Source organism: Anolis sagrei, chromosome 6 (genome assembly GCF_037176765.1).
Source record: "Anolis sagrei isolate rAnoSag1 chromosome 6, rAnoSag1.mat, whole genome shotgun sequence".
Taxonomy (NCBI): Eukaryota; Metazoa; Chordata; class Lepidosauria; order Squamata; family Dactyloidae; genus Anolis; species Anolis sagrei.
The window spans coordinates 132,324,039-132,340,073 of record NC_090026.1 but is presented as its reverse complement, the minus strand read 5'-3'; the positions used below and the strand labels follow the sequence as shown (position 1 = coordinate 132,340,073).

Genomic DNA, 16,035 nt, shown 5'->3' with positions numbered 1-16,035 from the left:
AGCAGTGGAACTCTCTGCCCCAGAGTGTGGTGGAGGCTCCTTCTCTGGAGGCTTTCATACAGTGGCTGGGTGGCCATCTGTTGGGGGTGCTTTGAAGGTGATTTTCCTGCCTCTTGGCAGAATGGGGTTGGACTGGATGGGCCACGAGGCCACTTCCATCTCAATGATTCAATGATTCTAAGATCAGAAAGTTTTTCCTAATGTTCAGGGGAATCTGTTTTTCTGCAGTTTGACTCCATTGGTCCATTGTGTCCTGATTGCCAAAGCCGCAGAGAAATAAGCCTGCTCTCTCCTCACTATGGCATCCTTTCATATATATAAATGTGGTTCTCCAAAATAAGCATCCCAAAGCTTCTCCTCAGAGGGGTCCATGGCCTCCAGACCTTTGGTCATTTTAGATGCCCTCCTCAGAAGCTGTCCATATCCTTCTTGATATTATGAGCACGCTTTGTCATGAAGGCCACGACAATTTGTAAGGATGAACCTGCAGGTGGGCAAAGCTGCCCTTGGCCTGCCTGGATATGTTCAACTCTCCACCACCACCTTAAAACTGGGCAACTGAGTTCACCTTCTAGTAAGATCCACCCTGTCTCTCTTTCCACTGCCTTGTTCTTCAGAACCATGGAAGGAGAAATCAGAACTCAGGATGATCCTGGTTGGAAAGACCGGAGGCGGGAAGAGCGCTACAGGAAACACCATTCTTGGCCGGAAGGCGTTTGACTCCATTGCAGCACCAAGGACAACCACACTCAGGTGCCAACGAGGGACAGGGAAGTGGAGAGATGTGGACCTTTCTGTGATCGACACTCCAGATCTTTTTGACCCCTCCAGCAGGATACCGCTGCCAGAGATCAAGCGTTGCATTAAGCTCTCCAAGCCCGGCCCTCACGCCTTGGTGTTTGTGACCCAGGTGGGCCGCTTCACTGCCGAAGACGAGGCAGCAGCCAATCAAGTCCAGGTTGTGTTTGGGGAAGAGGCCTCCAGGCACATGGTCATCCTCTTCACTCGCAAAGAGGACTTAGATGGAGATTCCTTGGAGGACTATGTGTGGGGCTCAGGCAATCAGGCTCTCCAGGGGCTAATCCGGAAGTGTGGGGGGTGCGTATGTGCTTTCAATAACAGGGCAACTGGGGAGGAGCGGGAGACGCAGGTCTCTGAGCTGATGGAGGTAGTCCAGCGAATGCTGGAAGAGGACGGAGGGAGGCATTTCTCCAATAGGCTCTACGTGGAGCCTGTCTTAACAGATGAAAAGATCCAAATGTTCATGGCAAAGAGTAGAGGCACCAGGCCAAAGCCAAAGGAAAGTCAGAATTTCGAAAAAAGGTGGCTGATAATAGGGCCGCTTGCTCTTGGTGTTGGTGCTCTCATCATTGGTGTGATTTTATTGGCCATTTATTTGGCAATAGGTCATTTATAGGTGTTGTGCTGTGGTTTTTGATTTTGAATAATTTTTGATGAATTTTACCTGTGAATTGTTTAATTCTGTTTTACTGTTTGCATATTTGCAAATTTTAAATCGTACACTAATGCATTTATGTCATGCTGCTCTGAGTCGTCTATTGAGGAGATAAAGCGGGGTATAAATACATATAATAATAATAATAATAATAAACATAGTAATAATCTTTTTTTAAAAGGTAATTCCACATGGTTGTGCTCAAAAGGCCAGAGAATTAAACAATAAAGCAACCCAAAGTTTTCCTCCATCTGCGCCCACTCATAATGTATCTGTATTTGGTGGTATGTTTTCTTTTATCTCAGATGCAGCAAAGATGGCCACTGCTGAATAAACATGGCTATGGTTTCCAGGATGCCGATTTCTCAGTTCAAACAAAAGAAAGAGGGTTGTTGTAGGTTTTTTCGGGCTATAGGGCCATGTTCTAGAGGCATTTCTCCTGACGTTTCACCTGCATCTATGGCAAGCATCCTCAGAGGTAGTGAGGTCTGTTGGAACTGGGAAAAATGGGTTTATATATCAGGTGCTCTGCTATGGCTGACTTCTCTGAGCACCTGATGAACCAGCCATTGAAATCCACAAGCAGCATGTAGACAATTTCCACAGAGAGGAGGAAACCATGAAAATGAACAAAATCTGACTACCAGCATTAAAAAAAACTCTAAAATTACAACAGAAAAACAACAGAGAGGAAACAATCAGGGACAGCTAATCACCTCTCAACAAAATATTGTCCCAGTCACTGCCAAGCCATCAATTTATTTATTTATTTATTTAGAACTTTTGTATACCGGTCTTCTCACCTCTGTGGAGGGACTCAGGCCGGTTTCCAACAATAATATCACAAGTTATCAAATGCTAATTAAGGTGGTCAGTTGAAACATTCACACCTAGCTCCAACAGACAAGAGTTCTTTGTCCCACCCTGGTCATTCCACAGATATATAAACCCACTTTCCTAGTTCCAACAGACCTCACAACCTCTGAGGATGCTTGCCACAGATGCAGGTGAAACGTCAGGAGAGAATGCCTCTAGAACTCGGCCATATAGCCCGAAAAAACCTACAACAACCCAGTGATTCCGGCCATGAAAGCCTTTGACAATAAAAAGAAAGAGGGATAGCAAATGATATTGAATTCATAATGCAAAAGGGGTTTGTGCTGAATTAACTCAAGGTGTAAAATGAATGCGGCGTGACTCCACTTGACCTGCCATGGCTCAATCCGATGGGATCCTGGGAGCTGTCGTTTTGGTGAAGTACAAGCCTGAAGGTACTTTTATAAACAACATTTTTAATAATTTTGTGCATGAAGCACAATAGTTAGTGTACATCAAACCACCCTAAAGCACAAGTGTTATTCTTTCAGCCACCAAAGCAGGCAATTTTAGATTTCCAGAGAAGAGATGCTCAAGACCTATCTCAATATATACATTGTTTTCAAAGCTGGTGTCTGTGAAATCCACATTCACACACACTTCTAAAGTAGTGAGATCTCCTGAGTATGGACCAGTAAATGGTGAACGTTGTCTCTTTACATTAAGTCTTTTTGTGAAAAGATATGCACGCCGGGTCCAACCTCATTGACCCCCCACTGATTCCAAGCTGCAGGGATGGCATTCTCAAGCTGGTCGCTTTCGACGTTTCCTGGCTCTCCGTTTCCTCGTCCACGTAGCCTTGGGGTCTTCAGGGGCCTCTCTGGTGCCTCCAGGGCTCAATGGGGTCAATGGGGAAAGAGGACCACCTGCCATCTTCTCCCTTTTGAGAAGGACGTTCATTCGGGACCTCTCTCTCCAGGATGGGTTTCCAGGGACGTCTGATGGGTCCTCCCTGAACAAAGAGACAACAGTACCAGGTTGGAGGAAGTTCTCATTCACCCAAGGTTCACCTCCCCTTTGCTCAATTCCACGTCCTGCCCATTTTTTTACTGCACTAGCTTATATACCCAGAATTACCCAGTTATCAATGGGACCACTGCCCATTGGGCGAGATTAAAGAAAGAGAAGATCCTAAATATAGAAGGAGAAGGACTGAGATTAGGATGGCACGCGTATCTAGGATACGACAAAGCAAGTAAAGAAAAAAACTTTGGCAACCATTTTGTGCGTTCATCCCTAATTAAAGTATGGAATAGATATAAAGATAAATTTTATAAAAAAAACTCCACTATGGCTATCATCACTTGAGGCTTCCCAAAGAAGATTATTAGGATGGAATGATTGGCCCAACTACAAGGACATAATAAGAAAAGAAGGAGGAGAATTCAAGATAAAAACGCAACAAGAATTAAAAGACATAAATAGCAAAATTTCATGGTACCAATACAAACAAATTAAACAACACTTCAAGAGAGATAAAGAAAAAGGATTTGAAGAAGGTTCCTGCTTCTGGGACAAAATGATGCAAACAGAAAACAAATTAATATCAAAGATATATAAAAAAAACTTCTAGAAGAAGAAGGAGATACAGGAAAAGAGAAAACCTACATGAGGAAGTGGAAGGACAACATAGGAAGAGAGATAAAGAAAGAAGTATGGGAAGAAATATGGAACAAGAAGCTAAAATATTCAAATGCAATGGAACTCAAAGAAAATTGGGTAAAGATAGCTCATAGATGGTACATAACGCCTCATAGACTAGGGAAATTTAATAAAAACACAAATACAAAGTGCTGGAAATGCGGGAAACAAGAAGGGACATACTACCACCTATGGTGGACCTGCCCAAAAGCAATAAATTATTGGAAAAAAATACAAAAAGCATTACAAAGAATATTGAAGATTGACATACCTTGGAAGCCTGAAACCTTCCTACTAGGGATGCACAATATAAAAATGGAAAAAAACAAGGATAAAATACTATTCCTATTAATGACGGCCGCCAGAATAGTCTATGCAAGACATTAGAAAGGAAAAGACCCACCGGAAGAAGAGGAATGGCTAACGAAGATTCTTGATATAAGAAATATGGACAAATTAACATATATACTCTCAAAAAGAAGGGGTACTCCAACAGCTGAAACGGACTGGAAACAAGTTACAACATACCTAGCAGAAGAAAGAAATATGGAAATATTCACATGAAAAACTGAAGGAAAAGATAAATAAGGGGAGAGCAGAAAAGAGACGAAAGAGGAAAAGCAAAAGAGGGAAAGAATGAAGGATTAGGAAGAACCTCCAAAAGATACCGGGAAGTCAACGCCAGAATCATCATGCATATCCCACTCCCCCACTCTTTCCCCACAACTCTATTCCCCAATTCTCGATTCCCACACCTGGCACATTATATATATATATGTATATATACATTGTTACAACATCTATTAATCACACTACCTCCTATTCTTTTCTTTGCTTTTACCCTCCCCTCCCACTACCCTAAACCCCCCTTTTACCACCCTACCCATCAGCTACTGTATGTTTTTAATGGAAAATTAATAAAGATTATTTTTAAACAATCAATGGGACCACTGCCCACCTGCTTTCTACCTTCTCCAGCTCTCAGAAGGCCTACCACACAATGTCTCCAAGGCAACACTTTGGCAATTTCCTCACGTCTTTCTTTCTTTCCTCCATCTGCCTCATACATCTTTTCCCTTTCCTTCCTTCCTTCTTTCCTTCCTTCCTTCCTTTCCTTCTTCTTTTGCTTTCCATCCTATACCTTTTCCCTCTCCTTTCTTTTCATTCTCTTCCTTTGTCTTCCCTTCTTTTTCTCTTTCTACTGTTCCTTCATCCCCTTTTTCTCCCCTTCCATCTCATACCTTTTCCGCTTTCCTCTCTCTTCCTTTCCTACTTCCATTTTCTTTCCCCTCGCAACCTCCCTCCCTTCTCCCTTTATTTCCTTTCTTTTTCTTACTCTTTCTTTCCTTGCTTACTCCCTTCTCCAGCTCTGAGAAGGCCTACCACACAATGTCTCCATGGCAACACTTTGGCAATGCTCTCACGTCTGTCTTCCATCTGCCTCATACATCTCCCTTCTTCCCTTCCTTCCCTTCTTCTTTTGCTTTCCATCCTATACTTTCCCCCTCTCCTTTCTTTCCATTCTCTTCCTTTGTCTTCCCTTCCTTTTCTCTCTTTCTGCTGTTCCTTCATCCCTTCTTTCTTCCCTTCCATCCCCTCATACCTTTTCTGCTTTCCTCTCTCTTTTTCCCTCTTTCCATTTTCTTTTCTCTTGCACCCTCCCTCCCTTCTCTCTTTATTTCCTTTCTTTTTCTTACTCTTTCTTTCCTTGCTTGCTCCCTTCTCCAGCTCTGAGAAGGCCTACCACACAATGTCTCCATGGCAACACTTTGGCATTTCTTTCTTTCCTTCCTTCCTTCCTTCCTTCCTTCCTTCCTTCCTTCCTTCCTTCCTTCTTCTTTTGCTTTCCATCCTATACTTTCCCCCTCTCCTTTTTTCCATTCTCTTCCTTTATCTTCCCTTCCTTTTATCTCTTTCTGCTGTTCCTTCCTTCTTTCTCCCCTTCCATCCCCTCATACCTTTTCTGCTTTCTCTTCTTTCCCTCTTTCCATTTTCCTTTTTCTTGCACTCTCCCTCCCTTCTCTCTTTATTTCCTTTCTTTTTCTTACTCTTTCTTTCCTTGCTTACTCCCTTCTCCAGCTCTGGAAGGCCTACCACACAATGTCTCCATGGCAACACTTTGGCATTTCCTTCCTTCCTTCCTTCCTTTCTTTCTTTCATTCCTTCTTTTGCTTTCCATCCTATACCTTCCCCCTCTCCTTTCTTTCCATTCTCTTCCTTTGTCTTCCCTTCTTTTTCTCTCTTTCTGCTGTTCCTTCATCCCTTCTTTCTCCCCTTCCATCCCCTCTTACCTTTTCTGCTTTCCTCTCTCTTCGTTTCCTATTTCCATTTTCTTTTCCCTCGCACCCTCCCCCCTTCTCCCTTTATTTCCTTTCTTTTTCTTACTCTTTCTTTCCTTGCTTGCTCCCTTCTCCTCATACACATGTCACCTAGCAGTAGCCAATCTGCTTCTCTCCCCTTGTTTCCCAGGGACTCCACAGAGGGCTGTTTTACCTAGCAACAGCCAATTCTTCATCTAGTTACAACCAATGAGCTTCATTCCTTTTCTTTTCCCCCTGATTGGGGCCTAAAAGGGGTGGTCCTTTTAGTTTATGCCATTCAATTACTGTAATTTGGTTCATGGCAGGTCTGTCTCTCAAATTTGGTCCAGATCCATCAAGCCAGATAGGAATCTGTATGGTACAAACAAATCTACAAACTTACATACAGACTATAAGCAACATGTATTTTTTCTATAGCTAACTCTGTGAACCTAATTGGAAGTTCAATATTACTTGGTCTATCACTGTTTTTTTTTTCTATTTACTCCCCACACTTCCTTTTCACCCCCATTCTTACTTTCCCTGCCTGACCCATTTTCCCCTCCCTATTTTATATCTCTTTTTATTTTTTCTTTCTTTCTTCCTTTTCTTTTCTTCTTTTGTTTTCTTTTATCTGTATTATGCCCAAAATAATGGAAACTACACAATAAAGATGATTTAAAAAACTTACATACAGACTTTGACAGATAGATACTACAGTACTCCAATTTGGAGGGACGATCCCAACTGATCCTCCACTTTTTCACTTTTCCAGTTGCTTTTAAAGTGCTGCACTTTCCCCTTCTCTTTAACTTCATCCTCAATGCATTGAAATGATTGCCAGCTGTTCAATATGCAAAAACAATCTTGCCCTTCCCAGGCAGCTCATGCAAAAGCAAACTGCAGTCCAACCACCATATACTACAGGCATGCAAACTTTGGCTCTCCGAATGTTTTGGACTTCAACTCCCACAATTCCAATTGTTACAAGTTGTGGAAGTTGAAGTCCAAAACACCCGGAGGACCGAAGTTTGCCTGTGCCTGATATAGTTGAATGAGGATCTCAGTTTGTGGTGTGTTTTGGAGCATGCTCGCCCTGCAAAGGGACCCTTACCCCAGGGCTTGGAGACCCCTTGCCCTCCTCATCCTTCCTCTCCGGGAGCTTAGTGGTGCTGTTTCTTCTGCAGCATCCTTGGCAGCGGTCCAGGGTGGTGTTGGATTCTTGGTGGATATTAAGCTTCACCCAGAAAACAGAGACACCCTAAAAGATGAGAGGAAGCCCAAATAAGAGCCAGCACCAGCATCCTTGGCCTGACTAGGCCTGATTCAAGCAAGTGTGTAATATTATTAAAGAACGTGTTGCTTGTAAAACAACAACAACCACAACCACAACAACAACGTCAAATCAGCAAGAAGTCTGGCAAGAATTGCATTGTGTGCTGGTACAGCTGTACCAAGAGCTCCAATTTTATTTTCTTTCTGTTAAAGGTTGCAATCATAGGGCAGGCCATCTGTCCATCATAATTAAGCTTTGGTTCCGCCCCTTGTTCAGGACTCTGGGAGGGAAAGGAGCCATTTTGGGCAGTCTCACATAAGGTAGTTAAGTTATAGGACGTAGACCAGCTCGTCCAGTAGAAAAGCTTCCTTTCTCAAGAACATCCGGGGATACAGAAACAGAAATTCCAGGGGAAAGGTCCCAAAGGCTCTGGCTGAGAGCTCACAGCCTCTCAGCATCAGAGGGAAACAGCCCTGAAGTTTTCTAAGAATTCTCGAAGGGAGAACGGCATTACAGATCCATGGAACTCCAGCTGAAATATCTACAAGCCTTGGCTGGTAGGTCTACTCGATGCCCAGACGCATTTGGAATTGGTAGTAGGACCCACATTAACGAGGCCTAGGTAATAAACAGCCTGGGAGAGGTTAAAAAGGGTTTTTTCTTGCAGAGAAAGTACAGTTAATCAAAGTCAGGTACCAGTCCCTTGAGGACTAGACTAAGAAAGCCTGGTTGTTTGAACCATTGAAGATTTGTTATTTGTTCCATAATAAAGACTTTGTTGTATCATTAAAGACTCTAAAGACCATCACTTCAGAAAAATCCCCGAGAACCTCTCTTTGAGGCACCCCTGGCTTCCCGCTGGGCTTAAAGTATACGTCCTATAGAAAAGTACAGCTGTTACAGGCCCAGCACGCGCCATAACACAATGGTTTAATGTTACGGTTTGATTTTAATGATTCAGATTTAATTGGGAATTGGCCATTGTTTAACCCCACCTGATATTATTCAATTTTTAATTATGCAGAATTAATTGGGAATACTCCATGAGTAGTCCAAAATATGCAATAGAAGGGTAATATTATGGTTGAATTTGAATGATGCAGATTCAATTGGGAATAATCCATTGGGCAACCCATTCAACCCATGCATAGATTTTAGTTTCATGGACTGAACTGAGAAGGTCCTGATCCTGGCTTTGGATACCAATCTTGCAGAATCCTTTCCAGAACCCCAGACAATGAAGTTTTAATTGGGAATTATCCATTGTTTAACCCAATCTATGATTCTTGATTATGCAGAATTAATTGGGAATTATTTCAATGGGTGATAGAAGGACAACCCAACCTTGGTTATGTGTAACGCAACTAATGTTAGGGTTGGATCTGAATGATGCTGATTCAATTGGGAATAATCCATTGGATGACCCATCCCAAGCCATGCACAGATTTAATTGAGAAGGACCCGGTCCAGGCATTGGGCTCCAATCTTGTGCAGAATCCCTCCCTGAACCCAGAGCAAGATGGTCTCTCTGGCCACCTATACCTCTCCTTTGGTCACTGGCCATGCCTGGAGCCATGCCCACCTTCCCAGTGTCCAGGGCCTGGTCTGACCGCCGCAGCTTCCCCATTGGGGTGTAGGCGCCCGGACGGTGGTATCCTTTGGTGGCATTCCTCTTTGGCGGATGGGGTGGCGGGGTGCTTCCCAAGGGCCCTGAGTCCCCCTTCGAGGGCTGGTTGGGTCAAAGGGGGAAGGAAAGAGAGGTTAGAACCATTCTATGGCTGGGGTGTTGTGCAGTGACTGGGCTGTATGGTTGTGTTTTAGCAGCATTTGCTCATGACATTTTCACCCAGAAACCACATACCATCCTGGTGATTCCAGCCATGAAAGCCTTCAACAATACATCCTATGGCTGCCCCCAAATCCAGGAATGACCTGCCACACAAGCATCAAGAGACAGAACCCAAAACTCATCTCCTCTGACAAGCTTATCCAAGTGAAATTATGAATATGGAAATTTGCATTGAGTGCTTTTAATACATATTAATTTTATATGCTCTTTTACGGGTTCTGCATACTCTTTGAACTCTGTTGTATGTTGTTCCCTCCTCAATCCATAGAGGAAGGCAGATATAGTTCTGGCCCAATTTACCTGTCTGAACATATCTCCCCCTACGAACCGTCTAGGACCTTCAGATCATCCAGGGAGGTCCTGGTCTTGGTCCCATCACCATAGCAGAAACGTTTGGTGGGGATGAGAGGCGGGGCCTTCTCCGTGGTGGCCCCTCGGCTGTGGAACTCCCTCCCCAATGAGGTTAGATCTGCCCCCTCCCTCCTGACCATAAATCCTGGTTATAGGATCAGGCATTCACAGAATATGTATTGTCGAAGGCTTTCATGGCCGGGATCACTGGGTTGTTGTAGGTTTTTCCGGGCTATATGGCCATGTTCTGGAGGCAATTTTTCTCCTGACGTTTCACCTGCATCTATGACAAGGCCAATGGATACTCCACCTCAGAAATCAGAAGAGCTGCAAAACCGAGAACAAGCCACGAGAGTCAAGATGAAGATCCACCCAGAGGAAAAGTGTTCTTGCCATACATCAAGGGAACCACTGACCACATAGGGAAGCTGATGAGGAAACACAACATACAGACCCACCAAGAAAATCCAACAAATGCTACATTCAGCAAAGGACAAGAGGGATCCTCTCCCCTCTGCAGGAGTCTATTGTATACCATGCAGCTGTGGACAAGTCTACATAGGGACCACCAAACGCAGCATTGCCCAGACACACATCAAGGAACATGAAAGGCACGGCAGACTACTTCAACCAGAGAAGTCAGCCATAGCAGAGCACCTGGTGAACCAACCTGGACACAGCATATTATTTGAGAACACAGAAGTGCTGGACCACTCCAACAACCACCATGTCAGGCTACAAAGAAAAGCCATTGAAATCCACAAGAAGCATGTGGACAATTTCAACAGAAAGGAGGAAACCATGAAGATGAACAAAATCTGGCTACCAGTATTTAAAAAACTCTAAAATTACAACAGCACAACAACAGAGGGGAAACAATCAGGCACATCAATTCACTCTCAACAAGAGATTCCCCCCAGGCGCTTCCAGGCCATTGAATGCAAATCAAGGTGATCAGCTGAAACATTACCCTGGTCATTCCACAGATTATAAACCCATTTTTCCTACTTCCAACAGACCTCACTACCTCTGAGGATGCTTACCAGAGATACAGGCGAAACGTCAGAAGAAAAATTGCCTCCAGAACATGGCCATAGAGCCTGGAAACACCTACAACAACCCATTCACAGAATAGTTTGTTTACTGGGAAAGACAATATTTTATTGGACCAGACTTGGACTGCTTTGGATGAGGATTTTAATTCTGGTGACTTTAATCTGGCGAGCGAGTTCTTAATGCATATTTTGAATTATTTTAATGTTGTGGATGTATTTATTATGTGTTTTATATTATGTCTGGGATCGAATTATTTGGAAGCCATTCTGAGTCCCTCTCTGGAGGTCGGACAGGGTATAAATGCTTGAAATAAAATAAAATAAATAAATAAATATGAAATAATAATAATACCGTAGTTTTTCGACTCTAACATGTCATTGATGGTAAGACATGTCAGTATCTATATTGTTGGGTTATGTAGTAGATTTCCAAAATGTGATTTAATGCTATAAGCATGTGTTTGAAATAATGTCCAGCAGGCATAGGGTTAAGTGTATTAGTTTCTGTTTCCTGTGTGTGACATATAATGTCTTGTATGTGAAGTAGGCGTGTTCTCGTGTTCTACTGAGCTTGAAGGAGAAGGAGGAGGCTAGACGCCATTACTGAAGTTGTTTTTGCCGCGAGCAGATCGCAATGCAACTCTGTTGTGTATATAGTCTTGTAAATAAAAGCTAATGAGTTTATTGTTTTACGACTGTGTGTCGCAGCAGTTTTTATCGCCTCGTCAACCATAAATCCAACAAGACACACATTAATTTCAGTGCCACCAATAGAATAAAAAGCTTTATTTATATTTAATCGTCTCCGATTCTAAGCAGGCTCAGTTTATATGGAGAGGGTGGTGGTGTCCTTGGAAACATTGAATAAATATTATAAGACTCATACTAATGATTTAGAAATGTTTTCTTATGGTGACCTCATGGATTTTGTACAATTCTCTTATGGGGAAGCCATAAATATCATAGGGTTTTCTTATGGTGACTTCCCCCCTGGATTTTGTAGGATTATCTTAAGAGGACCCAAAAAGTTTTATTGTTGACCTGTCATGAATGTTGTAGGATTTCTTTGATGACCCCCCCCCCCCCCCAGTTAGGTTTTACAATGTATTGCAATGTAATATAGCTGAGTCATGCACTCCTAATGGGCTTCTATTGGAAATGCTGAGTCATGCATTAACTGAATATAGGGAATCATTTGGGGAATGTGTTCTGGCCTAGTCCAGGTGATTGTGAATGATGTAATCCTGGGTCTGAGTTAAGTTAATGAGTTGGGAACCAATCAGAGATTGCTATGTGTAATTGTATAGAATTGTATATAAGGAAGTCATGTACAGTGTGTATTTCTCTCCTTGTGCTATGATGTTGTTCGTCGAAGGCTATATGTAATTAAAAGAACCTGTCCGCTAAGACAAGATATAACTGTATGCTGTGGTAAGTTTGTAATATCATCTAGACTGGGGGAAAGACAATGGTAAAACTGACAATGGCCGGGCATGTGCTCAAGTGTCTGTAAAAGGTTCCAGAGTGACTGCAGTTTGTGGGAGCAGTTGACTGAAAATACTGTGCAGGAAAAAGCTACTGGAAAGCGTTGAAGTTGTGCAATTGATCTGCTGCTGAATTGTGAAGTTAATCTCAACAGGTTATGGGCCCAGAACCAGAAAGCCGTCTCTGCCATTATGGTCTTCAGTGGTCTCTGCTGCTAGTCCAGAAGGAATCTCTTTGAGCTAGATTGTCTGTGTTTTGTCAGTTTTTCTTTTGTAGGGTTATCTTATGGGGAACCCATGAATGTTGCTGTGCTTTCGCCTTGTGATGCCAAGAATTTTGCAGGAGTATCTTAGGAAAAGGACAATTCAAAATACTCCCTCCATCTCTTACCTGTTGGCTTCCATTGCGGTCAGGAAGCCGAGTCCCGCAGCATCCCCAACAGGCTCCGTGGGTTCTGTTGGCCTCTCTCTCCTGCCATGGGACCTCTCCTTCTTCCAGTTTACTCTGTATGGTGCAAAAGAACGTGTCAGGGTCACCTGTGACCTGAAATAGGTCCTCTATTTGCTGGAGGAAGGAAATCTGCTCCGGATTTTAGTGCGAACTCTAAAGGGACTTAGGCGCTGATACATAATCCCCAAAATAGATTCCAATACAGAGTCAAACAGTCCAGCAGGGCCTCCCAAATGCAAATTGACCACCCCCAGAGCCACTGGTCAGCTGCTGAGCCTTGGCCCAGATGCCAGCAAGGCCCTCTGCACCCATCTCTTGCACTATGGCCACAGTGTGGCATCATGCAACTGCCAGACGCTCACCATGTTTGCCATCAAGCCTCTGCTCAGGGCCGAAAAGCTCCCAATGCGGTGTCTCTGGCGCAGGGTGGTCCTGGGAAAGCGGGAAAGTGCCAGGTCCCCCTTTCGAGGGTCTCCCTGAAAGAAGGAGAAAGAGAAGGTGGAAAAGAAAAAGGAGGGGGAGACAGAGAAGAAGGAGAAGGAGATGAAGAAGGAAAACAGGAGGAGAAAGCGAAAGAGAAGGAGGAAGAGCAGAGGAAAGCAATAGAGATGACAGAGATGATGACGAAGGAGGAAAATGAGAAGGAGAAAGAGGAGGAGGAAAAGATGATGAAGGAGGAAGAGCAGGAAGAAGGAGAAGGAGAAAGGAGAAGGAGAAGAAGGAATAAGAGGAGGAGAAAGACAAGGAGAAGGAGATGAAGAAGGAAAACAGGAGGAGAAAGTGAAGGAGGAAGAGCAGAAGAAAGCGATAGAGATGACAGAGATGATGAAGAATGAGGAAAATGAGAAGGAGAAAGAGGAGGAGGAAAAGGAGATGATGAAGGAGGAAGAGCAGAAAGAGGAGAAGGAGAAGAAGGAATAAGAGGAGGAGAAAAACAAGGAGAAGGAAAACAGGAGGAGAAAGAAAGTGAAGGAGGAAGAGCAGAAGAAAGGGATAGAGATGACAGATGGTGAAGGAGGAAAATAAGAAGGAGGAAAAAGAGGAGGAAGAGGAGGAAGAAAAGGAGATGATGAAGAAAAAGGAGCAGAAAGGAGGAGGAGACAGAGGAGAAGGAAAAGAAGGAAGAGGAGGAGAAAGAGGGGAGGAGAAGGAGACGAAGAAGTAAAACAGGAGGAGAAGGAAAAAGAGAAGGAGAAGAAGGAAGAGCAAAAAGAAGTGATTGAGATGACAGAGATGATGATGAAGAAGGAGGAAAATGAGGAGGAGAAAAGGGAGAAAGCAGAGGAGGAAAGGAGATGATAAAAAAAGGAACAGAAAGAGGAGGAGAAAGAGGAGAAGGAAGAGGAGGAGAAGGAGAAAGAGAAGGAGAAGAAGGAAGAGCAGAAGAAAGTGATTGAGATGACGGAGATGATGAAGAAGGAGGAAAATAAGGAGGAGGAGGAGAAAAGGGAGAAAGAGGAAGAGGAAAAGGAGATGGTGAAGAAAAAGGTGCAGAAAGAAGGAGGAGAAAGAGAAGGAAGAGAAGGAGAAAGAGGAGAAGAAGGAAGAGCAGAAGAAAATGATAGAGAAGATAGATGATGAAGAAGGAGGAAAATAAGGAGGAGGAGGAGAAAAGGGAGAAAGAGGAAGAGGAAAAGGAGATGATGAAGGAAAAAGGAGCAGAAAGAAGAAGGAGAAAGAGAAGGAAGAGGAGGAGAAGGAGAAAGAGGAGAAGAAGGAAGAGCAGAAGAAAGTGATAGAGAAGATAGATGATGAAGAAGGAGGAAAATCAGGAGGAGGAGAAAGAGGAGGAGGAAAAGATGATGAAGGAGAAAGAGCAGAAAGAGGAGAAGAAGAAAAAGAAGGAAGAGAAAGAGAAAGAGAAGAAGGAGATGAGGGGGAGGAGAAGAAAGAAAAAGAGAAGGAAAAGGAGACGAAGGAAAAGAAGGCAAAGATGAAGGAGGTGAAGAAGAAGAAGGAGAAGAAGGAAGGAGAGATAATGGCAGTGGGTTAACATCTCTGAGTATGCCATAGCTGTGCCTTCACATCAAAAATGAAGCCTATGCAAAGACCTAAGTACGAACATTTACATGGGAGGACACACAAAATGTTGCTATTATCATGGAATTAAACTATCAATAGAATTAAAATCACTTGAAACAAATCTATCAAGAAATAAAATATACTATTTGAAGCATATTATATATATATATATATATATATATATATATCTTTAATCAAGAGTCATGGTGTCATAGGGGTTTGAGTATTGTAGTATGACTCTGGAGAAGAGGGTTCGATTCCTACTCAGCCATGGAAATCTACGGACACATCACAAGCTCTCAGCCCCAGAAAACCACTTTACAGTCTCCCTAAGTCAGAAATGACTTGAAGGCACACAACGGCAAATCAACATTCCCTAGGAACGGTTTTAGATGTCACGAATGTCCCCCAAACCCCTCTCTGCCTCCACATCGTACTCACCTCTTTCTCCAGAGAAGACCTTCCGGGCTCAGCCCCATGTCCAGAACCAGGGAAGGCCACAAGCACAAAGGTGGTGGTCACCAAGCCCAAAAGCAGCCAGGATCTCATCCTTGAGGGTCTCCTGGAAGGTCTCCCTGAGCCTTCTGCTCCTTCAGTGCCTTTCTGGGCCCCTTTGAGACATCAGAGGGGAGGAGACACAGATCCCAAATCCCTGGTTAAACTTTAGCAAATGTTCCCGGGAGAAAGGGAGAGCAGACCAGAGGAATCCCTTTTGACGCTGGTCCCGTTCCTCAGTCCTCTGGGATTTTTCCATTTGGCACAGAGGTGACCTTCCTGACTTTAGGGTAAAGGGAAGTGTGCAAAAACCAGGACAGAGGAGCAAGTGGAAATTGTGGAAAGGTAGAACAGGGGACTTGGCAATGGACAGATTCAAGATACAGCCATAAAGATTCTGCTCCATTGTGGCTTGGAAGGATTCCTGTGAACAGAAGTGGAGGCAGCGAGTGACCAGTGGATCAAACTGGACTGCTCCTTCCATTAGGGACAGAGAGGAAGTCAACATCTTCCAGGCCATCAAACCCATTGAGAATCTCATATCCGGAATTCCAGAAACCAACATTGTCTACCCAAGTGGCTGAAAGAGGGACACCTCTCCTTTCTGAGGGTCCAATGGACACAAATTTGGTTTCTGTCCCAAAAGTATGGAAGAGGTTGTTTCTAAAATGGGCTGTATGAGGTGCATAGGAAACATCAGTGGATTTCATTTTTAGACGTGGGTCCCATCTCCAAAATATCTCATGATGCAAAGTATGTATTTCATGTCCCATTTCCAA

At 43.5% G+C, this 16,035-nt stretch overlaps 1 protein-coding gene across 1 annotated transcript; it reads left to right on the top strand.

Moving 5' to 3' along the window:
* The first annotated feature begins 417 nt into the window (after nucleotides 1–417).
* On the top strand, nucleotides 418–3,129 carry LOC132779725 (GTPase IMAP family member 2-like). The gene is made up of 2 exons (XM_067470581.1): nucleotides 418–1,304; nucleotides 3,014–3,129. The coding sequence occupies exons 1-2, from the start codon at nucleotides 647–649 to the stop codon at nucleotides 3,127–3,129; spliced, it is 774 nt and encodes a 257-aa protein (XP_067326682.1). The 5' UTR covers nucleotides 418–646.
* The last annotated feature ends 12,906 nt before the right edge of the window (nucleotides 3,130–16,035 follow it).

Excerpts from the sequence above, each read along its gene's own strand:
- LOC132779725 (XM_067470581.1), top strand. The coding sequence starts at position 647 with ATGATCCTGGTTGGAAAGACCGGAGGCGGGAAGAGCGCTACAGGAAAC. Across the intron at positions 1,305-3,013 it reads CAGGCCAAAGCCAAAGGAAA|ATATGCACGCCGGGTCCAAC; the intron begins GTCAGAATTTCG and ends TTTTGTGAAAAG.